This window comes from Rhopalosiphum maidis, chromosome 4 (genome assembly GCF_003676215.2).
Source record: "Rhopalosiphum maidis isolate BTI-1 chromosome 4, ASM367621v3, whole genome shotgun sequence".
NCBI classification, from domain to species: Eukaryota; Metazoa; Arthropoda; class Insecta; order Hemiptera; family Aphididae; genus Rhopalosiphum; species Rhopalosiphum maidis.
The window spans coordinates 21,203,818-21,231,414 of NC_040880.1; the positions used below are offsets into that span (position 1 = coordinate 21,203,818).

The 27,597-nt window shown below is 25.7% G+C and overlaps 1 protein-coding gene across 2 annotated transcripts in view; it reads left to right on the forward strand.

The window, feature by feature from the left end:
• The window catches only part of LOC113550595 (furin-like protease 2), a 126,145-nt gene that overhangs the window by 33,164 nt on the left and 65,384 nt on the right, over positions 1-27,597 (forward strand). For both annotated transcript variants that reach the window (XM_026952529.1, XM_026952530.1), the window contains exon 3: positions 13,235-13,339. In XM_026952529.1, coding sequence (XP_026808330.1) covers positions 13,235-13,339 — 105 coding nt within the window. The remainder of the gene's footprint in view (positions 1-13,234; positions 13,340-27,597) is intronic.

Sequence of the window (27,597 nt, forward strand, 5' to 3'; positions counted from 1 at the left end):
TAGAGTTTTTAGTTATCAAACATAAGTTTTGAACAATAACTGAAACTATCATTTTGAACATGTTTTATTAGATACATATTTTTAAATTTAATTAATATATATAATTTTATATATTACGTAAATAATTTGGTGCCTTGAGAGTGTTATGTAGAATATTATAATATATTATACACCTTTATATAGATAATTATTGACTAGACCATTTAATTTAAAAATTGGTCCAGTGTAAATAATAGTTTTATACATAATCTGAAACTGTACATATATTTTTTAAATAATTTTGTTTTACAAAATTTGACTTAAATAATTTTCTAACATATTTGAAATTAAGTCAATTTAACAAAATAACAATTAGTGATTAATATTTTATTTTCTATAAGATATAAGAGGTAATACAAACCATACTATCAAAGAGAGTAGTATAATTATGAAAAAAATGTTTAGTTATAGTTCATTGTGTTCTTAAATTCTCAATAGTTTACTTTAAATACTTAATATAACAAAGGCAGGATAAAAAATATTGGAAAATATGTAATCCGTTTTGACTTACAAATATTAAATATTAAATGTTCAATAAATCTGGCCATCTGAAATATTCGCTAATTAATAATTATATCCAATAATAAATATTAAACTATAGTATGTTTAATTTCTGTAAGCTGGTATTGTAGCCTATTTTAGACGTACATTTTATATTTAGTTTTCGGTCTGGAAAATAATTTCTAAACTGAAATAAACATTGAGAAGTATTGTGAAAATAGTTTTAAAATTAAAACAATTAAGTAGGTATTACAATAAGATCGTTTTTACTGAAGAATATATATTACTTTTGAACATAAAATATTAAAAATAACTAATAGTATGCGTTTTAATATAAAAACCAATATATAAATGTTAATGATTTAGAAATGTCTAATTTAGTTGAATTTTATGACTAGGTTAATAATTTTAATAATTAATTTACAAATAAATATTTAAAATTTATTGATAAAAAAATAAGGATATATCACGTTTAATTATAATGTCTAAAAAAATCTTAAATGTTTTTATACTGAGATTGATTGTTAACTTTCAAATATTTTTTTTATTTAAAAAAAAAAAATTAAAACTTAAATATTTTCTTTTTATGACTTAATAATTCAAACAAATATTTTTAATTTTATTTATATATACTCATCCCAAATGTTTAAGTGAAGGATAGATTTTAATTCAAATACCAACTGAAATGATGTTGATTATTGATTCACAACAGTTATTTTGTTATTTAATTCTTGGAACTTATAATAGTTGCTGTATTTATTTAATTTGAATATCTCGTTATTATTTTGATAGTGAGTGTTTCATCGTAAAGGGTTGGTAATTGAAAAATTACGAGAATAAATAATTCCGATTTAAAATGTTTATAATACATTATAAATGTTAATTTATTTAAGATCCAATTACTTTTTAGAAATTGTAGCCATTATAATTACCGTAGTCATGTTTTAATTTTTATTTGGTTTTTTATAACTTACAGTTTTTATTTTATTATTATTATTATTATGTTTACTGCTTCACTGGTTAATGCATAATATAAAAAAATATACTTTGTATAAAATATTTAATAGTTTATTTTTATTACCTATATACGTTAAAAAAATAATTAGACTAGATTTAATGCATTTTTAAAATAGTAGTTTAAACTGTTAATATTACTATTTATATAAATGTTTAGTTTATGTTAAATTAATTTAGCCTATCTTTAAACCTTATTTTTTTTAATTAAAAAATGATTATCAAACTATATATTTTTATTTATTTTTGGAAATATGTAACTTATATACTATCACTTACAAATTCTTATAATATTTACAAAATAGTTGAAATATTTACACTTGGGTATGTGTGGCAATTTACCATCTTCTCAATTCTCAGTGTAAGATATTAATTAACATCGTTTTATTTATCTGTTAAAAGCTATTTTATTTGTTGTAAAGGAATATAGCCGTTTATATTTTATAAAATAAATGATAAATATTTATTTTCAACTGTTCTTAACAATTTACAAATATATATATATATATATATTTAGCATTGTCTTATTTTTAAGTTAAAAAAAATGCAATTAGAAGTTATTCAAGTATTAATTATGTTTTGTATTGTTCGAAAAATAAAAAAAACTACGGCATTTGAAATTAAATTACTTTTAAATGACTGGAATATATTTAATTGATATCAAATATAATGGATGTGTGTTTATGGTTTGTACTTTACACGTTAAAAATTTAAATGTATATCTACCCGGGAAATTAATAATTAAAAATTGTCGACGGACATCACGACCACAACTACCACCACCGCCACTACTACCACCATTTCCACCACCAACACAACCACTAAAACATCCCAACACCACCGATACCACTACAATATCACCGCTCTCGCTTCAGTAATATTGTGTCAGCGGATGTTTGGTTTGGTTATTTTTATTATTATTTTTTTTAATTAGTGCACAGAATTTGGACTAATTGCGGTCGTTTCGTGTGATTAAAGCTTTCGGTGGGATCTATTCGCGAATGGCCGACGTGAAGAGATAATAACAATGGCAATAATAATAAATAAAATTGCACTGTAGCGTGATGAGACTTCCGAAAAGCCCAGCGCTAATTAAAATCCCCACTGTCGCCTCCGTAAATATTCATCTTTGGGATATATTCCGTTGCTGTCGTCACTATCATCGCTGTCGTTGCCACGTATAGAGAAGGGTACAAATGGGCGATTAAATTTTTTTTCGCCCTTTCTTTATGCTCTACTGAGGAAAAGATACATGTTTTTAGATATGAACTCGAAATGGGTAATCATCAATGACTGCTGCGGTCGTTATTCAACCGCTTTTGATTAAAAAAAATAACCGTTTAAAATGCGAAAAATTATACTGTGAAGGGGACGATAACAATAAAGACGTTACGCGATAAATCCATATCGTTATACTATTCGTTGTCTATACATAGTACACTATGTGCTATTTCTTCAATTTCGGGATTAAAAATTTTTAAATCTTGTCGATTTTCCGTTCTTAGTTTCAAATATATAAATATATTTCTAAAATAAATTTGTTAATATGATGTATGTATATGTATAACACTTGTCGCGTTACATATAAGGTTATCAATTTTGTTGTCGCACATTTAAAGTTCAACCGGATATCGGTTTTATTGTTTATAGATTTTTTGTCATTACTGTAATATTATAAAGTAATTATAAATGCTTAACTATTTCAATGATAATGATTTTTTTTAGCAGTTAATGTTATTTTGGTAAACCTATCTACTCCACTTTATTTCCATTTCATATAATAATTTTATGCATCAGTTATAGTTTTTCCTATTTGTATTTTCATTTTGGTTATAAACAGTTTATATTTACCTCGGTTTCATCGATGTCAGCATCATGTTTGTCATAAACAATCCTCTTGACGTATTCCGTGTTTGTCAATTTTCATAATATTGACAGAATGGCACAAAAAACAATGATAAAATAATATTAAGCTCATCATTGAATTTTGCAAACAGCATTGTAATTAATATATTGGTATTTTTAAATCTCACCTATCTGAAACGCATTTTGGTTGCAGGATTATCAGCATTTTTGTTAACAACCCACCATTTCTGTATAAACAGTAGGTCCCATGAGCTTTTATCGATATAGAAATGCATTATAATTTTAAATTATTGCAATATAAAGTCAGTAGGATGGGGGTGCAAAGGTATTCTACAGTTATTTAAATTTCAACTCGAAAAGGATAATTAAGTTCTCGGGTTTGGTGTCGGCTGCGTTGGGTTTGTTGGGAAATTGTGGGTAGGGGTTGATCGTTATGCTTTAAAGTTCCGCATATTATATTCAAATATAATCCTAGACAAAGGGTTTAAACACGCAAATGAATATACATGCATTCCTTCTGTTTTAGGCTGTAACATTTAATTACATTATAAACATATATCATTAGATTATTCGTGTAACACAAATCCATAATAGTTTTTCTGCGTATCTATTTAATGTATGTATGTAAAAATACAACATTCATAAAAATCAAGTTGATAAAAAAAATTAATAATTTTGTATTAAATATGATTATTCAGTTTTTGCAGTCATCAATCGTAACTTTAACTAAAACGATCGTTTATAATAATTATAGTATTTTATATTTTTGTTTTGTTTTTAACGTTTTCGATCATAATTTATTATAATAATCAACGTTTACCATAAATCAAATATCGTATACAATAACAGTTTTATATGGACAAATCTAACCTAGCTTGTATACTTTTATCGTTTAAATGGTCAGAATGTTTGATATTATAATGTTGACTGTATTTTCAGTAGTAAACGTTTTCTTTTAAATTTCTTCATATCTTTATTTTCTGGTTAGTAATTTGTATACACAAAAACCGTTGTATTAGTGTTACGGGTCACAAATTTCATAATATATATGTGTAAGTTATGAACTTGTTTTTGTGTTTACTGGAAAAAAAATCGTTGGTTATACATTTCAGAGTTGTTGTTATGGTTTATTGTAATGAATATTTATTTTTAAAATGTGTTTACCACGCGCATACGCCGTACATCGCCGGTTTATCCATTTGCCGAATACTTGATCTTATATAGAAGGAACGAGAGGAAGTATCCGATGATCAACGATCAGAACTATTCGAAATATTTGCATTGCATACATGATCTCATCCAGTACTCACGAAGGCTTGCATATCGTCTCGAGGATATTTTAGCTGGTATTCGAAATTTAGTTTCAAAGTTAGTCATTACATTGTAATATATATTGTATATATATTATGCGTTTATATAATATTATATTGCAATATTACGACCGGAACGTCATCCGCATAACTTAATAATTAACGCGCGTTTGACGGTGTTGTGCTACGACGATAATAAAGGTGTTTGCTACTCTTGTGATATAATTTTAGTCGGTAAAATTTGTGCTGATAATACATGTACACACATTTTTTGGAACGTTGCTTATCTAGTAACTTATTCGTAGTTAGTGTTTGAATTTTTGAAATAAGTTTGGAAATTATGTACATACAATTATATAATAAATTGAAATTGTCGATAAAATTAGTTGGATAACATTAGACGTGTGATCGTGTATAATAAATGTATAATATATATGATAAGTGTGTTTTGTCGAAAATAATTTACTACAATCATTAGACTATACATATTTGTATTATTAATTTTAGTTCAAGAGTATGATTCAATTTGGTGAAATTATCAATTATTATAATTCTTAAGTGTATCATAGAACTATAACGTAATTATTTTATATAACCATGTAGTTTTATCACGATGTTATGAAGTTATTAGTGTGCAGATATACTTAATACGAATTCTTTGAATTAACCTCATTTTAAAGATTAAAGGTTGTTGTCGCCATCACGGTGTTGCCCAGTAACTTTTCGTAATTACTGAACAATAAACCTGACCTCGACTTTACTTTGTAGTACTTACGTTGTTTAAACTCAACGATATGTTATAAATCGTTTAATGTTTTAAATTTGCTAAAAAGAAAAGTTTGTCACCTATAATGGAGTGTAAACACACACAATTCTCGGTTATCGCGCGCTGGATGTATAATATAAAAGATGCTAATCTTTTAATTTTATGGCTAGGCGATAAAATAAACGCAATATTTAGTTACAAAATTAATTAAAATTCCTAATTATCATTTTAAAGCTCTTGTTGAATGTACAAATAATTTTACTTTTAATTTTTTTTCTTAAATCACTATTAGAATTTAAAAAAAATTGTTGATTAGAAATCTATAATAAAAGTGTGTAATTAATTTAATACAATAAATAATTTCTATTATTATAATTGTTTTTTTTTAAAATTATATATAGGCTATTTAAATAAAAACAAGACTAAAGATGAAAAATAGGCAGGACCGTATTTTGATGAATTTATTGTTTCCCGTTGACTGAAACAAAATAAAGTATGACCTTTAGTTATTAAAACGGAATACGTATAGAAAAGTACAGGAAGTATATTTTAATAAATTACTTTTTTATGAAAATAAAATCAATTGTTATAACTATTGCCGAGGTTTGAATACAAATGAGAGTTGACGTGACTGCAATAGTATTACGAAGGAAACAATAATAATTTCTTCCATTTTTTTTTAAATCTCAATTTTTTTTGAAAATCTTTGGGGAACGTGATGTTTTTATTCAATTAACGTAAGCCAAAATGTCTCTCGAGAATAACATTGAAACCTCGATACCCGTGTGAAAACATTTCCAGTATTCGGACAAGGCAGTAAATAGTGTTCTTTAATTAATTTAATGAATTATAAGTAAATCTACAATATTTAAAATAGTTTTTTTTTTAAGTATACTGGGTGATTCTTTTATAAAACTACACTCTTTATTTAAAAATCTATTACATTTTTGAAATTTTTTTTTTTGGATAATTTTTTATTTTTTTAGTCAAAATAAAATAGCATGTTATTAAAAAAATTATATTATTTTATCGTTATAATTTTTTAAGTTTTTTCCTTTTTTAATGGCAACATACATTTATAATTTCATATTCCTGAGTAGAATATTTTCGGTGAATGGAGTAGTTGACAAACTTTTATCGGAGTATCCGTATACTACTCCACTCCACTAAAATTTAAATACTTATAATAGTTATAAGTTTATAACTCATAGACGTCAGAATTTTTATGTTTATGTATTGAAATACCCTGAAAAATATTCTGCTTTAGAATATAAAATTAAAAATGTATGTTGCCATTCAAAAAAACGAAAAATCTTAAAAAAGTACAACGATAACAATAGGTATTAAAAATAATGTATATATATTTTAAAAATGTTGATTTATTTTGACGAAAAATTATTAAAAATAAAATGTTGTTTTCAAGTGTTGTTTGATAAAATTATCACTCAGTATACCTGTTGTACCTATATGATATTCATTTTTGTAGAAAAATTCTTTTTAAGTCAAATATCACGATAAATAAATATAATCAATGAAGATGATAGTATTTTAAAAGCTTTCTGATTTTATGGTTTGGGATAATGATGGCATTAATACTTTGGTTGGACTGCTATCAGAGTACCATTCTATGGATACTTTTTTTTTATTACTTATAAATTGGATGGAAAAATCGATAAAGGTTTTCTTTTCTGATATCTAAAGAAAAACCGATAATGAGCCCAACTGAATAGGTCATTCAATTTATATTTTTAAGAACAAACAAAGTAAATTTTATGTTTATTTGCTCAACCAAGAATTACTATTTAGTATTTTATTTACAATATTTGTGGAAAAACTTCTCAAATATTTTTAACTTGACTAATGCGTTCGCGTTATATTTGTTGAATATAAATTAATATTTTTTGGAACCATAAATATTAAACATCACAATATTTTATTACAGGTAGAATGAAAATATTTAATTACAATTTTGGATTTTAAATTTTGAGCGAACGATGAGTGTATTGATTTTTTATTGATATTTGTATGTTTTTTAAAATGAATTTTTGCGATTTTAATCACTTTTTAATATTTTGAAGCTATTTAAAATGCTTCAATATGTTTTATTATAAAAAATTTAATTTAGTTGATATTTATATGGAATTAAGATAAAAAACCTTCAATACTTTCTTAATAGTTTTAGAAAAAAATAGGAAATAACGGGAAATTTCCGAAAAACTAGTTTTTGATCTAACCGATTACTTATTTTTTGGCAATGTAAAAACGTAGTATTTATAAAATCTTAAACCAATCCTTTATTACTTAATTTATTATTATTTTTTTATACTAAATGAAAGTTTCATAATATACTTTTATTAATTTTAAGCTATTGCCTATTCATACCGTATTATTAATAATACAATAAATTACTATTTAAATTTATTACAATTAACTATAAGTAATAGCAATATAGGTTAATTTAAAAATTTGTAACATTGACTGACAAACCGTTTCCGTTCAGAATCGTTTTTGCATTAATTTATCATTGAATTCAAATTTAAACTATCCACTTCTGTAATATACTCAGTGCAATACACTTTACATCAGTTGTACTTGTGCAGCAGAGCGGCTAGCTACTTGATCACTGTTTTTTTATACATTTTTAATAAAATAAAATATTTAGTAATATCTAATACCTTGATATTTCTAAATATTCCTTCCAATTAATGTATATTATAACTATACAATAGTGATTTCTGTACTTCAGTTTTTAATGGAATATGATATATACCCGAGTTATTTCTGCATATATATTAATATTATACATTTCATCATAAGCTTTTGCGCCGAAAACAAATTCGATGTACTAACAGTCTGACAACCCATTTGTAGTAATACATATTTACTGTATTTTTATCTTTTAAAATACAAAACGTGTAAATACATCATCCTAGTAAATCCCAATCGGCTTATGGTTAGGTATAAATCGCTTTTCTGGTTAAAATCATTTGATCATATATATTATTTATTTATATTTGTATGTATATATATATATGACTTTATTTGAGTAACGTGATCAAATCATGTTTTATTAAATCAAATTTTCACACTTTACGAGGCGATAAGGTTTTTTAACGTGTATGTTATTAATAGAATTTACATGTTTAGTTCTTTATAAATGCTATCAAATATCAAACTTTTCTTCGTCCGATTATTGATTTTATTTTTTGAGCTCTAAACGTTGTCACGATATAGTTTTTAAATCAAAAACTGTCATCATAGGTGGGTTTTTTTGAAAAACAACATCGATCACTATACTACAACTGCGAGGAGACGTTCGTTCTATTTGATCCCTTTTGGTCCATGCAAATCCGAAGAAGGTTTGCGTTTCAACGTCCAATACAGTCACTAACTAAAAATTAAAACAGTATATAATATGTGTAGGCAGAGATTGAATTAGAAAAATAAATATCATAAAAAACTCTTCGATTCAAACTATCTAGTAAGGCTTCGTCACACACACAACACTCAGCCATTAATCCTTAAACAAATAATCCATAGTTCAAGTATGTCACTAATATGTGACATAAGTAGTCACAAGTATGATTACTTATGAACTATACAAATATACGTTTTAGAACAAAAATAATTTTAATTTGTTTATATATATATATATTTTTATGCAGTATAATCATACCAATGTAATAATAATAAATTATTTAACTCAGCTAATTGAATTTGAATGTATCACTCAATTTTGTAAAATTAAAAATTACAAGACTAATGGGTTAGACATTTTTTTTAGAAGAACGTAAGTACTGTCTTCTCCGTTCAAATGACAATATTACCAACGGTGTAGATACTCTCAAAATATAAAAACAAATAGTAGAGGATCTCCGTCATCCTGCCTCCTTCCTACCAATTCAAGCACTGCATGTCTGCACCACGCGCCACGCGTGTTTGCGGGTGAGTAGGGTTTTTGTGTCCGTATAGGTGTTGTAGCCGTTAGGCGGACGTTTATTAATAGTTTACGGTTCGCAATTCGCCGTTTGGATTGAATTAATATAGATAAATGGAAGCAAACGTGTTTTCGACTTAATTGACTGAATAAATTTTCGGATTCAATAATACGATTTTTAACCGTTTCATTATTTACCACCGTTCCACTGCCCCGACGCATCCACATCCTTCGACCGTATCGTTTGGCGGCAATCAGTAGTGTAAACCTCTGTTAGAATCCTGTCCCTCTAGCCGTGTCTCTCTTCCTCTTCTTCTGTTGTAAACGCACGTTAGCGTGTATATATACACTAGCATAGTGTCATAATTAACGACGTCCGTCGTGTTTCGTCGTCGTTTGTTTACATTTTGTACCTATTGTTTTTTTCACCTTTTTGCTTATTATTTGTTTTTACTGTTAGCTACGCGACATCGTTTTCCGTTCTGCACACTTCCGCAAGCAGCGAACTGTTCTTTTACGTCTGTTTAATATATTATTTCACATGCTGTTTGTATTTATGTATAGATTTGTTGATCTCATTGAGCCTATATACGGCACAGCGTTTATTTCTTATATATATAGATCAGTTATTTTGAGAATTTGACAAAAGATTTATTTTCTATCACAATGTGATATTGATTATTTTTAAAATAGTGAACAGTATTTTAATTTTTTAACTTATTATGAATTTGTTTTTTTTTTAAATTTCCCTCTAAGTGTTTCGATAATATAATGACAAGCCTTAGGTTATTTTTTACGGTGTACACGAAGTTTCATTAGTGACTAGACTCATATGATTGTATTATTCATATTTCGGATATTGTACATTTTTTAATGAGATTTTCCTGATAAATGTTACTATTGTTTACATTTGTCTCTTTTAACTTGTTTCCAATATTAATAAAGATAATACCGCATCCTAACTGTTCATTATTATTCCCGATTATAAGTTTGTATTGTGTAAGTTATTATTATATGTTTGCCAATTAAAATTGTTATGTATGGATATCATTAGTTTGAGGTTTTTTGGTAAAGTTCTAAAATCCCTTTCCAAACAAATTGTTGGCAGTGTATATATATTTCATTGTCGCGTCGTTAGTTTTGTTTCCTTCACCCAAAATTGTTACAGGAAGTCCGAAATAATATCGATGTATTATTATTCATATAACTTTTGTCTGGAAAGCGTTGACCGAAACGGTAACAACTCGACCCGGAGAAAAAAAATAAAACGAAAAAAATTTTTTTTTTTAAATTATGATATAAATAATCATTGCATATCATTATATTATGTGTATATCGTAAAACCAGATTTTTTATCTTCAACAACATGGAATATGCATGCTGTGTTGTACATTGCATATGCCGTGGCCATCATTCTGGTCATTATGTCATTCAATAAATTCAATATTTAAAGCGAAAGTAGTCGTCAGCTTTCACACTATGACAGTTAGTTATATTTAGTTTAATGTATGCACTTCCTTTGGTTAAGTTATCATTTTATTACCAAAAATTAAATGTGAAAAGTATCAAAGCTAATATTGACGTGTTGCTATAAAATCCAGTTGTAAAATTATGAATTGTTTTTATTTAAACCTTCCATTATAACGTTTATAATTTATGTATTTATTATAAATATAATTGTTAAACAACATAATTTAGGTATTTACCTCATGTATAATTTTATTTTATATTGTAATACGTATTATTGCATTTTGTTTTTATTATAATTTTTATATAAGTACAACAATTATATAATATGTGAAATTCTTAATGCTTAAATTCTGTGACAGTTACAAGAAAAAGACAAATTTATTGTAAAGCTAAAACTTAAAGTGAAAATAGCTACATAATTATAAATATTGACTTATAAATTATACTTAAAAATATTTTATAGATATGAGCGTTTAAATAAATAAAAATAAAAATTGCATCATTTTTAACATTATGTTATTTTTATTCAAGACATTATTATCGATGATAAAAATAATTTAAAATTCTAATATTACAATATAAGATGTTTATATATGTGAATTATGCATAATATTGTTTAGTTTAGTCTCGAACATTCGATGTGGGGACTTTTTTTTTAGAGTCACAGTAATTTGAAAATACATTTCGGGTTTGCTTGTTGAACAATGTTATTTAAACAAATGTATATCAATGAATGATTTTTGTTTTTGCAGTCCAGTATAGTGAATTCCTGTGGAATTTCTGAAAATTACTAGTCCTCAAAGCTATTGTTTTACTCAATTTAAAACGAAAATACCAAAACGAAATCCGCTTAAATATGGGAACTTAGGCACATTGTGGAATTTCGGATTGAAATTTACCAACGTTGAACGCATGAGTGAATGGTATGTGACACACAGCGAACAATCGCGAGTTGTGTTTTGGCCCGGGTATAATAAATGTTGGTAGAATCACGCGAGTTGGGTAGACCGTTTTTATTATGTCAAACCACTGTATCATCATGACTGTAGTCACTATGTCTGTTAACGTCGTTGGAGAGAAGGATAAAAAAAAACATTAGTTTCTCTCTATCATTTTTTGTTGTCACGTATCCGTTGGTCAATGTGAAGTATGCTAACCACGTGCAAGTAGAACTCTTCTTGCAACGTTAACACGTTTTCTCTATTTTCTACGGGAAGATGAAAGGGACAAGGCTTAAAAACAGCTCTGCAAGATGAATTTGGTGGGGATTTTTATTTCATTTTAGTTTATACCTAACCTAACCATCAGAAGACTAATCGTATTTGCATTCATTTTAAATGTCTCGATTTTAACTTAAAATTTTGCTAAACACATTCTTTATCTTGAAAATAAGTTAATTAATACTTTTGTTATTATGTTTTAACCTATGATTAAAAGTCTTAAACCGAATTAATCATATTGGAAGTGCTCGAAAAAATAATTAAATTTGATAAATTGATTCAACTATTGTTTTAAAATGAAAAAAAAATGTTGATTTACAGAAGAAATATAGTATAGTGTTAGAAAATGTATGGCTATTTTTAATTGCAATTGTTGCATATCTGATTATTATGTTTTTAGATTCAAATTATGTTATATTTTTTGTTTACAACAAAATTGAAATAATACATAGATTCTTATACCTATACTATTCAATTGTTGTAGTATGTAATGATTAAAAAAATAAAATGAGTCGCAGAAGCTAAGAGAAATATTTTTTTTATTCATGAATTAAAAAGTTCACATTAATATGTTTCTTATGCTTATGTCTTTAAATAGTTTAAACCCATTTTAGTACAGTTTTTTACCGTAATTATATTATTTCAAATATATTATTTTTCCTCTGGGTACGATTGCGTTGTTTTTAACCGTGGTATTTGTACTCTGTCGTGCCATTCTATTTCAATTTGTTTTTTTTTTACTTATAGACCTTGACTAGCTATGTAACGTTCAAAGAGACCGTTATAAGAGATTTCACGCTTCCCCGTTTACTCTTGAATACTGAGGTTGAAAGCTATGTACCGATTTTTTTTAATTAAACGGCTCTACAAAGAGTTTCGTTTGAGAGCGCACACGCTCACACAACCATTCAATGTATTAATTTCGTATATTTCGAATATTAATTCAATCGTTGTATTTCGTATTATACCTGTCTAATAACGCATATGTAACCCGACTTCCTGGTTTAGCCCTGTAGTACTGTACCATATTACGCGTGTTATATATTATTATATTTTGTTGGATATAATATTGAATAGGCGAGATTTTTTACAAAGCGTTTTTATTTTATAGATCGGCAGTCTGGAGGGTTTTTACCTCTTCGAACACAAGCACGTGCACAAACGGTCAATGGACGCCAGCGATGTACATCATAAGAAACTCACGGACGAACCCGACGTAAGTGCCATCTTATAATAATATAATACAATTACGATTATTGGATTATAACAATAACGTTTATGACAATAATACGTGTGTATATATAAGTATCCAACGCAGTGGCTTCGCAATATTATTATGATTTTATCATTATTATTTTTTTTTTATCGCAATTCACCTTGGTTTGTCGAAACCGTGTTTAATATATTATTATATATTTGTATCGTGCCGCCAGTGTAGGCACTCATTAAGGAATAAGTTATATTATATAATATTTTAAGACCTAACGCACACCGTGTTTATACGTTTGTTGAGTTTTCTCCGTTCATTACCGTCGCCGATTATACTCGCAACCATTCACTCGACGCCTCGTTTAATGCGATACGGCGTAGGTGAGTCTTAGCGCCGTTATCACACACGCGCGGCAAAACATTCTATAAGTGGTGTTTTCTGGACGACTGAGCAATTCACAAGCCGAGCTCTAAGAAATACATTCGACGACGTATACTATCGACGGAGCAAAAGTTTATAAACACTTTTTTTTTCGTTTCAAAAAATCAATTATTTTAATTCGGCTTTTGTATACTTCTGATCTACGATTCTATTGAAATGGTACATTTCTGCAGTAACCGTCCATATAATGTATGTAATTTATTTCAGCAACCGCGAATAGGGTTACTTATATATTTGTCCTTTAAATCAGTGTTGTCATTTAGATTTATCGGTTTGTAATCATCATATACATCATCATTTTATTATATGACCACATACAGTAAAAGCATGAATTAACTATATGTTGTTCGTTGAAAATTGTAAAAATATAATTCTAATCAAACGCATTTAATATTTTTAGACGATTTGTATTGGTTAATGACTATTTAGAAACTATAATTATACGAAATGTTGTCTTTTTATTGATTATTGTAAATGAGCTTTTGATTATTTTATTTTGTCACAGTAAACGATCTTTAAGTGGTATATTATTATGGTTGAATTTCGATTTTAAATGTATATGAAATAACGATAACTTTTAACTAAAAATTGTCCATAGACTTAAAAAGTTATTGAGTAATAGTGTATTCAGAAATCCTTGAAAAAATTATTTATTTTATGTCAAAATGTTATTAAACATAGACACATAATATGACATCATCAAAAAACATTTTAGTTTTTATAATAACAGCTAAATAATATTTGAGTTACACCTCATTTAAAACAAAATAATTTATTTATGGATAATAGAAAGTAGTTTTAATTGTATATATTTTTGTTTAATATTTAATATTCCATATAAAATATGTATCCTCATAACTTCAGTTATTTTATTTAAAACACGCAAGACGAATTTAGAGTTTATTTATTTTTATATCTCGAAGAAGCGACATTGTATCAATAAAAAATTATGAAAAAATAAAAAACAAAAATGCATCAAATAAATGTATTCTAGGTATATGTGTTTTTAAGTGGTTGCCATTTAGACATTTAGTTACACATTTTATGACATATTTTTTTTTTAATATATGTATTATCTTACTCATATTATTTTGCGCTGCGCGTATTGAAAAGTTGTAAAGATGTTTTATTTCTTAACGTTTCCGTTTGACTTGGCAAGTGTACAAATAGTCACAATAATATTGATGTTTTATTTACTATCCAAGTGTTATCTGTAAAAACTTATTTCCTTTTATTAAAGGGAATTGTCATTTTTTTCAGTATAACGGATATTGAAGAGGGGTAAGTTTGGAATAGAACAAGAAAAAAAAATAAACAAATATATTTTTAATTTAAATGGTAGTTATAAATGTTTGATAAAACGTTTGTCTGTTTTAAAATGGGAATCAGTAGTATAAATGTTCAGTATATTTTTATTAATACTTTTTAGTCTGAGAATTTTTATTTCGTTGAAGGTAAATGTAATTATTATAAACGATTACAGATATTGAATGATATTCATCATTGTAACTAAAATAAATCGTGTTATTATGAATCATTATATTATTATATTTTAACAACATTTATTCCCTTTGAGATTTCGCGTGTTATTTATATTTTATTCGCATTGCTTTTAAAACGTATTAATTTATAACTGACTTACGAGTTATTGTTATAGCTTATGTTATCTTCTTAGTTATTTAATTGTTAGTGAAATAAATGTATTTTTTTAAATTATTTCTTTTGTTTTAAATAACTTTCTTACTGTTAGACTATTATTCGTAATATATCTATACAACCCACATAATGGATCAAAAGTTCAACAGCTATATAGTTATAGGTACGTACATAACAATAAAAAATCGTAAATCGTAAAGATAATAACATTGTTTTGAATTTTTTAAAATAGTTCCACTTAAAATATTTCTGTCAACTATCGTAAAAACAACTTTATTGAACAAGTTTAACGTTATACTGAAAACAAATAAATCATGTAGTTGTTTCACTCACAGTTTATATTATAATAAGTTGAAAACTAATGTGACGTTTTATTTAAAATATTATTTGTGGTTCAAAAATAATAAATCATCAACCATAAGAGTTTTCTACCTATATTCATTACATACGTAATTTTTTAATGTTATATAAGAGTAAAATAATATAAAATGCAAGTTATTTATAGCTATTTTGGGAATTATGTCATAAATTGTGTATCTAGTCTTAACTTTCAAACACAAAATTAATTAGTTAAGTAATTTATCCTAAATGCTTTAATATAATGTTGATATTTATTTCGTACATAATTACATTGTTTCTGAGTTAACGTTAATTCTTATTTATTTTGACAAAAATTCTTAATCCTTCATAGAATATGTAAACAACAATAATACGAATAAAGTTAATTTGATTAGGTAATAAAACAAAGTAAATATATGTTTCATTGCTGTTGATTAATGTATATACAAGTTGTAGTTGAACGTCAAAGTTAATTGGAAATACACGTAAATCAACTAGAAATTCACTACAATTTTTCATTTGATTTACATCAGTGTATCATTTTTTATCTGATTAATTGTATTTACTTAGGAGTAAGGTCATCACTAACAGAATTAATTAAATTTATAATACATTTAAATTAAATTTTATGATTGATAAATATGTCAAAGTCAATAAAAATAAATGGAATTCTAATTTGAATGTGTATAAAGATCACTAAAACCTTCGGAAAACAAATAATGTAAACCATTGATTTCACTATATTTGCTATTTAAATTTTTAATTGAAGAATACATTGTTAGAATAATTTTTGAATTATTGGTTTACTTGAACTTTAAAAAATAACCAATATCTGTTCCTTGGTATATTGGATGAATAGATTTATAAACAGTTTTTACATTTGATAATAATAGATAGTTGTTTTCTTTTAAAATCGATTTAATAATAGTTTACATGGTTTTTTAAAATTAAAATATTATCTAAAATGATCACTAAAATTAAATACAGTTTGTAAATACAAATTATTTATTTATTTTCTAAAAATTTTCACGAATATACGAGTATTTATTAAAATATAGTGACATTAAAAATAAACAATTGTCCATTGAGATGCAGTTAGTACATTTTAATAATAGAGAAAAAATAAAACCATGAACAGTCTCGAAAATTAAGCCATAATAACTGATAACATGTTCAACTAAAAAATAATTTATTCAATTTAATAACATTTAAAATATACATCTGCGATTGAACAACCGGTAGTTTGACAATTTAACCAGGAAGTCGATTATTATTATGAATATGATCATTTAAGTCAATTTAATCCGATTGTAATATTCCAGAAAAGTGTTTTTTTTTTCATAACTCAATAGATTTCTATTTTTGTATCCATCCCAATCTATTGCGTTATAGCAAATAAACGGTTTACAGAGATAAACACAAATTAGAAAAAACAACACTGCAGTAGGTATAAGCGATTATCCAAAAATGCAATATGCAATTAAAAGCAATGAAATACAGTTTTATTATATTATAATTTAATATTCTATAATGATAGTTTATAAGGATATTATTATTATAATATTATTCTAGATTTCGTGCTGATAATTGGCGCGTATCGGTGCACGGTATATATCAGTTCACATCTGTGATTTTTAGCGTCAGGTGTTATGGCATGTATTAGATAATTACATTTTGTTGTACGATTCGCAATGTGTATTATAACAATAATATGGCGAAAACCGTTCATAATGTTTGTGTGCATATCGTGCGGACAGGCTATATAGCGGCACGCGATTCTTTGTCTTTCCCGATATAATATGATGTAGGAAGTACATTAATTATTTTTTGGTGCTACTTCAAAATTACCTTGGTTGAGGGTTACTCAATATAAAATGTGCATCGCAAAACAAATTGTCGTCGTGGTTTGGATTTTAATAATGATAATTGTAATAATATTAGCTGACCGAGGGATGGTGGAATGGGGTTGGTTAAAATCCATTTCGATACGAAACTTTCCGTGATTTTAGTATTTTTGGTCGAGAAAAGGTTATAATTCTATTGGTTTTGAATTTAAACTGAGCTCATATTTTTCTGATGTGTGTCTAAAAACCAATTTTTGGTCGAAAAAAATGTGCTTAGAAAGTTTCTACATCTAATCTGACCTTTGTAGACACGAAATTTAATACGGATATAATAATAATTTCAGCTAACGATAATAAAATATATTGGTTTAGAATGTTTTTTTTCTGATGTTACCTTAGGAGTAAAAAATTATCAGAATCTAAAACTTTTAGAATGGTTTCCAGAAGCAAATTGAATCTAGTGGATCTTTTGTTGTTGTTTTTTCGGCGAAGGGGGGACATCAAAAATTTTTAATACCTACTTTTTAATAATAAAAAATTAAAGTTATGAAAAATAAAAATATTTTCCTACGCTTAACCAGTTTTTGACATCAATTGTTTATCTTGTTATAATTAAAAAATTAATAATTGTAAACATGAAGTTTTTCTTGTAAACCTATATTCATATTAGTATTTTCTGAAGTTAATATAATTTTCAAAATATTTTGGCACTTTTTGAGGTTACATTTAAAGTTTTTAACTCTTTTAGTGATTTTCTTTTAATGAAATAATATATTATAATATTTTTATTTAGGTATCAGGTAAAAAGCTTGAACGTTTAGTTTTAATTCAATACATTCTTCATAGGTTTTTCATGTAGTATAGCAATATAATAATTTTAAACTGCTGGTGTTATTTTAATAACTTTGTTTTAATTTTTTATGATTTTAAATTTAAATATATTATCGTGAATCTTAAATGCTCGAAAATTGTTGAGTGCTATTAATTAATAAAGTTAATATTACAGTGATATTAATTAATAATTAAATGATCAATATGTAATAAAAATTAAATACCTATACTTTGCAATCATTTCATATTAAGTTCTAACATGAGGATCAGTCAACGATCAGGGGATAATACAAAAATTAAGGATTTCTGTTCACAATAACTTAGATTCCACGGTCATAATTTATCACTGTAAACCATTTTCTTTTGTATTCTTTTTATAAAATAATGTATTAACTATCTGGTATATAAACATCGTTTGTTCTTTTTTTTTTTGTAAAAATAAATATTCGATAATTCAAAGAGATTGAACTGTGACCATATACAAATTTAACTTTTGAGTAGTATAGAAAATTAAAATAAATTAGTGTAAAAAAGTTATATCAACTTACAACCAATTATGGAAAAATTATTTTGAGTTTTTTAAACATTAAAAAAAGTATATATATTTTATTATATGAAATTGTAGTATCTGAATGTATAGATATGATATTTTTTTTACTATAACGAATATTGAAATTGCATTTTCATTTGAAATTAAACAATTGGGACAAAGAAACATAATATAACTATTAACTAATAAGCAATGACACATAATGCACCTTTATTTATTAGGGCGCATTTCATTTAGGATAGAATATTTAATGAATTATAGTTCTTTTATTCTGTAAAATAATTGATATTTTTAATTTTTTTAATCGTGAATAAAATATAGTGTTTTATTTCAAGAGTAATAGCCACACAAATCATGTTTATATATAATAATATAACGTTACTATTTTCTCTCTCTTTTATTTTTTTATTAAACTTCAAGTTTTATGAGTTATTTTATTTTTAAATTACGCACCTACTATTGAAAATATTAAAAAGAATAAATGTGTACTATAAATTCATGAAATGTTATCCTGTGATATGAAATAATTATAAAATTCCGTTAAATACGTTTTCTTGTCGAAAAATGTTAACCAAGAATGCTGGAATTCGTTTCATTGTATATACTTGTAGGTAACGCTGAATTGCTGTAAACCATAAACACACATAATTCATCAGCGAAGGAAAAATGCATTACGAAAGATACATATTAATTTTGAAAAGTAGTATATATCGAAATAACGCGTCGATCTAATGAGGATATTCATAAATAATAATATGGCGTATCGGACTAAAACAAAGCAAAGATAAAACGTAGATATATTTTTGAATTAAAATTAAAAATGTATTTATTTATAATGAACACATGATACAGGGTATAATTGAATACAAGCAAACAGCCAAAAAAAAGTTTTAAAGCTTTACTCACATATTATTTTATTGAAAAACAGATAACTTATCATGACACGAATCGAAATTATTTAAAGAGTACCGTGCATATGTGGTGTCTGACACAATTCAGGACGTCGGTGACTATTGCACAAACATTGTTTTTCCGATTGAAGGGCATGCACATTAAGCAAAAAGTCCTCCGTGGTCTTTATTCATAAACCCAGGGACACATCATAATATAATATTAAGGTACTGCGTCACCCACTGCAGCTTTACGACTGACCAATGGTCAGGTATACGAGTATTCAAAGTTGGTTAAACGTATACAGTAAGTCTAACTTGTTCTAGATTATCGGTTTGTGTTTCATTTATATATTCTTACATGCAACACACTTACATCATAATTATTAGATAAAACTAACAAAAATCCCGATGTAAAACGCATTTAAACACTCGAAATTTGGACTTATTTGGTAACAGTTTCTTTTTACAAACTTTTGCCTACGCCATATTTATTGATTTAATAAATGATGTACAATTTATTTTAGTCGCTATAGTCTATTTATTCTTAGTAGTTAGTACTATATCGTATTAGTTTATTATATATGATCCATGTAAACTATGCACACGAATTCATCTATAATACGTAAGTATTATGTGGTAACTGATAAGATTTTCTTTATTATACTTACCTTTAAATTCGCATATTATTTATTGATTATTTTACTGGTATGTAATATTATTTAATTTTATTTTAATGTCATCGCACTCTTGAATAAATATTACATTTATACCATTTATCACTTGCAGTTGTATTTTATTGTTAAAAATATATTTTATCTATTTTTTAACATAGTAGGTACTCTTGATTTTTGGTGGATGTAAATTTTCGTCATTACAAAAATGTGTTATCAACTTTTAATGTGCGAGCACTAATAGATTATGATAAAAAAACACGAGAGTGCAAGTTTTATAAAGCTTCAACATTTGACCTAATATAATTATCATTACCTAACTATGTTTAACTTGATTCGCAATGGCTTAATATTCCAATAATTATTATATAGTTATGTATCATTTTTATTATAAAAATTGTTTATCACTATCTTTAATTTATTAGATGATTGTGTTTATAATTTCAGTTTCACAAATACATAATTTGTTTAAATGACTACTGCAGATATTACTCGTTATAATAGTATGATATAAGATATAATACATTTATACAAGTAAAGTGTATGTAAGATTAGTATAGGTTAATTCGTTGGCATTCTGTTACGTTGTAACGTCTGAAACAAAACTTCTAGTTGTAAATCATATATAATTCTTAGAAAATTACACGAACGTGATGATATTTTATATTATAGACTATAGTGTATGCATTTTGTATTCATCGATCTTCGGTTACTACGTTATAAAAATATAAAAGTTAAATGAATGAATAATTTTGCGATTTAGTATAATTTTATTTGGGTACCTAGTTGCTTATTTATGTATTACCTTGCATTAACTAATAAATGTTTTGTCTAAAAATATAAAGTTTTATTTAAAATATGTGTTATGAGAATTTAATTCTGCATATTTTATTATTATTATGTTAATTATTAATTTTATAATTTTAAAATGTATGTAGGAATATAGTATTTAAAATTACGGTCAAAAAAAGACTCCTAATTATACGTTATGTATATATTTATAATTGTTAAATTGCACTATGATAAATAAAACATTTAATGATTTCAAAAAACATAGTTAAAATTATTTTAAATTAGGTAATACATTTTATAATTAAATCAAAATTCACATTTATTTCACATATTTATGTAAATATTAATAATAATAATTTTCTAAGAGGACTTAATACCCGTATGTATTGTCTTTGTCTTACTGACGTACATCATAGCAAATTTGTGTTCAGCAAAACACATGTTATGTTGTTAGTATTATTTTGGAGTCAATTTACCTATTTTCAAACTTAAAGGTAAAAGTATTGTCCAAGACATGTTATATGCATTTATTGATAATATCGTTTTAAAGTGAGTAATGAACATTTTAAAGTTCTATTATTTTACATAGTTATAAGTTATAACTCATTTTAAAATGATTATATTAATAAAAGCATAGGACATGTTTTAGATAATATTCGTACCTTTAAATTTGATAATAGGTAAATTGACTCCAATATTAAAGCTAACAACATAAAATGTGTTCTATTGAACATAAATTTGCTATGATGTACGTCAGTAAGACTGAGACAACACATACGTGTATAACGTCCTCTTAATAAGATTAAATGATAAACAACTAAAATGTCTATATTTATTATTTTGCGTATAACAAAAGCATATAATTAAATATCAGAAAGAATATAAATAGGAATATATTATTGTTGTATTAGATATTCTGAGCGGAGCGATATTTTCTTGCGTGTGTGTGAGAGTTTCTTTATATGCCTTATGTAATTTTTAGAAGCTGTAAAAATAGTTTAATCGTTAACTTTAAGGGTGGTTTCTGATAAAAAATATTGTATCTTGTCAGTACTTTGGGGGATCAAAAGAAAACCCCCGGTATCTACTTTTTAAAATTAATCAGGAAAATGGGGTTATTTAGTTTATAACAAAATTAATTTGATATTTTTTGCTCAGTTCAAATACGAATAAACGTAGAATTAACATTTTAACAGAAAATGAAACTTTTTAGCATTTTTAAGTCATGATTTACCTATCTATTGGTTATTACACATTTTTAATAAGCAATTAAAAGATATATTTTTTAAATTGTTTGGTTGGAAATTTTTATTTTACTTTTTACATTGTTTCAATGTATTACATAAAAGTAGGAGCTATAATTATAATCTCTCATCTCACTTCGCTCATTTTGGTCGAGATAAACCTCATGGGAATTGTATTTTAGGAAAATCTCTTGAGCTGGTTTAAAGCTCTAATTGTCTTAGTGTAGACTATTACAAAGTGACGAATTCTAAAATATCTACCCTTCTACTATTTAAAATCTTGCCTTTAAGTCTTTATAACACTAAGCCTCAATTTCGTTCATAATAAGAATTAGCTTCTGTACTTAATTTGTATTTTTTTTTCATTAGTTTACTAATATATAATATTAAGTTCAATATTCGCCATTATATTAGGTTAGCTTCATATTTAATAATCTCTATTTATTATTTCACGTAGGGGATCATTATATAGATATATGTATTAATATAGTTATTAATTTTGGTTATTGGTATTAATTATTGTTTGTTTAGAAATGAAACTATACCATTCTATAACTGTTCATGAATTCATGACATTCAGTGTACCTAATCTTAATCTTAAAAACATTTTTTGGCTTTTGCATTTTCTAAATATGGCTGTATATTCTCTCAAAATTAAATATTTTTAGTAAGGACGAATTAAGTTTTTAACTGTATAACGATATAAAATGGACATAAAATGGTAATAAACAGACGAATGTAAATAGTAGATGTTGAAATAGTTTTATGAATGAAAAATAAAAATAACTGAACATTTTAATTAGCCATTTCCATGCTATACATACATTAGGAAAATCTTGTTAATTATTACAAATGGTGAGTTGACTTATGTATGGTTTTTCCGCTGTTTTTCCCAATGGTTTTTGTTATTTTTCCTCGTCCGTTTATTAAACAAAGAACCGCTTTTTTAACTTTGGTTTTGGTAGAGACATTAGCCTCATTTGTAGTTCCTATGAATGCTGAGAGAAAAAGTGTATATGTATTAAAATGTCATTATAACCAGAGAATAAAGGTTTCTTTTTGTATAGGATTATATCTGTATATTAGCCCGGTGTTTTTTAGTTTTGTTTTTTTTATACATATACATTTAGCCTAACCTTTTAACGTTCTAACGAGCTTCTGGTAATTAGATTTTTGAAATGAATAAAACAGATGTTTAATTTTTCAACATCTTAACGATTTTATCACTTTCATATCCCATATAATACTATAATATTGTATTAATAAGTGTCATAAATAATAAAATTATTTCCAAAAGTTATCAAAAATATTTTGAGTTTCAATTTTGTGGGAGGTTTGAAAAAAGTTTATTAAGTGCTAAGTTTTTTAAACTTATTTAAGAAAGTGTTGAGACTGATCATTTTATAGACCTGCGTATTGGTTGAATTATTCAATCAGTTTTTATAGTGGAAAGTTGTGTTAGTTGTGTTCTTTATTGTCTCAAAATAGATTTTGGTTATGAAAGGCTAGCTGAACAATAACATTAAACTTCTATGCGTTGTTAAAGTTTTTTGTTTTGTGTTGCAATTCATTGTATATAAAATTAAAAAAAATAGACAACTACGTTAAAATGAGGGATACACCAGTAGTTCAAAGCTATTATATTTATGAATATTGTATTAAAAATTGATTTAAATTTAAGATAAAGTTAATAGTCTATATTTAGAAATATTTTTGCATGAATATTTTAGAGGTTTAATAATTTGTGCTATGTCTACTATACATTCACTTAATTAATAATACTATTGCTTCATCAATATTTAATTTTCTTTAATGAATGTAGGGAAATGTCTAATTTGTTCATACAATATCCAAAAATAATTTAAATATATATTTATATATATACTTTTTTTTAATGAAGGAAATAAGTTTCAATTTGTAGATTTATATGAATTAATACTTATCATTTAATTCAATGGCCTATCACACGAATTTATTTTTCAAGCTTGTGGCATCTCGTTTTGATTAAGTTCAACTATGTATTATGGCACTGCATTATTCCTTTAATAATTCAATATCAGTTAAGATTCTACTAGGCTAAATATACTGTATATGTTGTTTTTTTATTTAAAAAAAAATAATTTTGAAAAAATCGTATGCATGTTAATGGAAGTACTATTTTGAATATATTGAAAATATTTGTTGTGGATTATAGTTTAGATTTTTAATAGAAAATTGTGAAAATTTTGGATTTTAAGAGTTGAAACTGTAATTTATAAACGTGATTTGTTGTTTGTTATTTAGTAAAAATATGATGAAATGTTTATTTATAGTTGAAACGTTTTAATTTGATAACTAGAAAATTAATTTTAATTTTTGTAATCCACCCATGTCGAAGTGCCTTGATTGGAAAGTCCCTACATTCTTGTATATTATATAAAGCCACTAATATCTTACAATACTTACACTTATTGTAAAAACTAAAAATATATTTAAAAATTGTGTAATAAAAAAAATGAATGTTAATATATATATATTATAATGAAATTTATAATTATATACATGTTATATTATTTAATAAATATAGATACCTACCAAATGTTAATAATATATTGTTAACATTTAAGATGCTTAGATCAGCATATAATTTGATCATTCTATAGTAATTAATAATTTTTCGATGTGTGCAAATGGTTCAGCCGTTCAACATTAAGTTTCTAGATCTTGTTGGTGTTTTAGTATATAAATATTGTAATGATGATTAGAAATTTTTAATTTTCTAAAGAAACAGAGCTTTGGTTTATTTAGTTTGTCAGTCAAAAGAAGAACACCATTGAATTGTTCTGTAACTTTAAACTGGGTCGAAGGTTTTCGTACACTCTGGTTTTGTCTTTTCCGGAACTCTCCACCCACTAGCAATTCGAAATTAAATGTATAGTTAGTGTTATATTAAATCCGTCGTTTTCAGTCGTTAGAAGAAGTATAAAAGCGTTTGACCAACAGCATATTTCGAAAATCATGAAAAAAAAATTTGGTTTGCAAATATATTATAATTTTACAAATGAAAATTTAAAACAAATATATTTAAATAAAAACAATTTTATTTTTATTTTGTATCTCAATATTATTTTAATTTAAAGAATTTTTAATTCATTATGCAATCCAAATGTATCTATTCTATTTAGTATTTATTTATTATACACTACCTGTAAAGAGTTTGAATAAAAAAAAAAAAACGTCTGAGAGAAGTTATACGAGTATAAGACTACAATTATTAAAAACTTTAGACAATAATAACTGAAGATTGATTATCTATGATAGCAATATTAAATTTTTGGAAAGTTTACAGTGGAAATAATTTATTTTAACAAAGTTATTTAAATCTTTACCCAAATGAAAAAGGTGTTCATTTTTTAGTTTTGAGTTATACAAATGTTAATGTTTTCTTCGTTAAAAGTAATATTTAGATCATAAATAACAGTTTTAACGGTTTGTTTGCATACACCAAACTAATACAATTTTTTTTTGTGTTTAAAGTGGCCTCAATTAAATTCAGTTGACCTACAGTTACCATAACCCTGGTCCATCACTGAATTCTCACTATTTAATAAATATAATTTTTCGTCACTTGTATTATGTGATTCATCAGAAAACCTATACTCTGAGTCATGTAATCAAAAAATAACGAACTGTGGAGCGATCTAATAATAACATAAATTTAGTACTTTCAGATATGTGTACCATATTGTTTTTTCACCTTAATTCAATTTAATTCTACAACCTAACCTAACCACGATACTTGTAAATATTGTGGATTTAATAAATATTATATTATACATTATCTCTATTCAATTATACTTATATGTTTTTACATTTTGAATCGTATAATTTTATTTTTTTTGAACTCTCATTATTGTTGACTTTTGACAGGGTATTACAAGTTTTATATTTTTATTTCGTTCAATAGGGAGGATTATGGAATCGAAGTGGACCGTACCATAGTCCCTTCGGTCTATTAATATACGTTTTATTTAAACTGGGCTTGTAAACCTCTAATATTGTATTAGGACTCTAATAGCATAGGATATTCCAAATAATTGCTTTGTATTATGTGAAATTTAAACGTTATTGATCGGGAAATAATATTTGTATTAAATTGAATCATAATGATGTCAAAACAAATATAGCGATTTCGTTGTAGGATATTTGTTATCTATTTCGTGTATTTAATTATACAATAATGATTATACACATAGTATTTCATTCAAATCTAAACGAGGCGAAACTGCGTTGCTATATTTTATGTTTTTAAATAATCATTTATTTTTCTTCAATAGTTTGTTTTAAATTTAAAATATACCGTATTGAAACAATATTATCGTTCTTTATTACATTTTGTCATAAAATAAAAAATAAGCAAAGAGATACGCCATGTTTTCCCTATTGGTACCAAATTGACAGTGCGTATAGAATGTTATAGAACACTTTTATTTGGGTGAGTAATTTACAGCCGTAAGTAGCGTACGGAAAGGACCATGAATTCCAATTAAATATTAGTGTTTTTTCTTTTTTGTTCAGTCACATTTAAAAAACATTGTGTAAATAGAAGGTATACTCTTCGTTTTGGATTTCCAAAATTGCTCTTTTCCCGACAGGTGATACCCCATTCAAAAGAAGATCGACGGTAGCCCATTATGTAAATTCTTTTCAAAATGATCCCGGAAAACACAGAAATACGATTGGCGATTCTTCTTCTTTCATCTTGAGTTTTCATTCCGTATCTCCCATTTTCGCTCTTATTCTATCTCATACTTTTATATATATATAAAGGTGGTGTATATATGTATACAGCACACAACAAAACGTTTCTCATTCAAACACAAATAGTGCTATAGGTTTCGATAAAAGTATCCTTTTTTATTTCCACAAATCGTCTCGGCTATTCATCTCTCAAGGAAATTTGTATACACTGTTTTTCTTCCTGTTTTTTTTTTTTTGTTCTATAAAAGCTTTCTATACGCAAT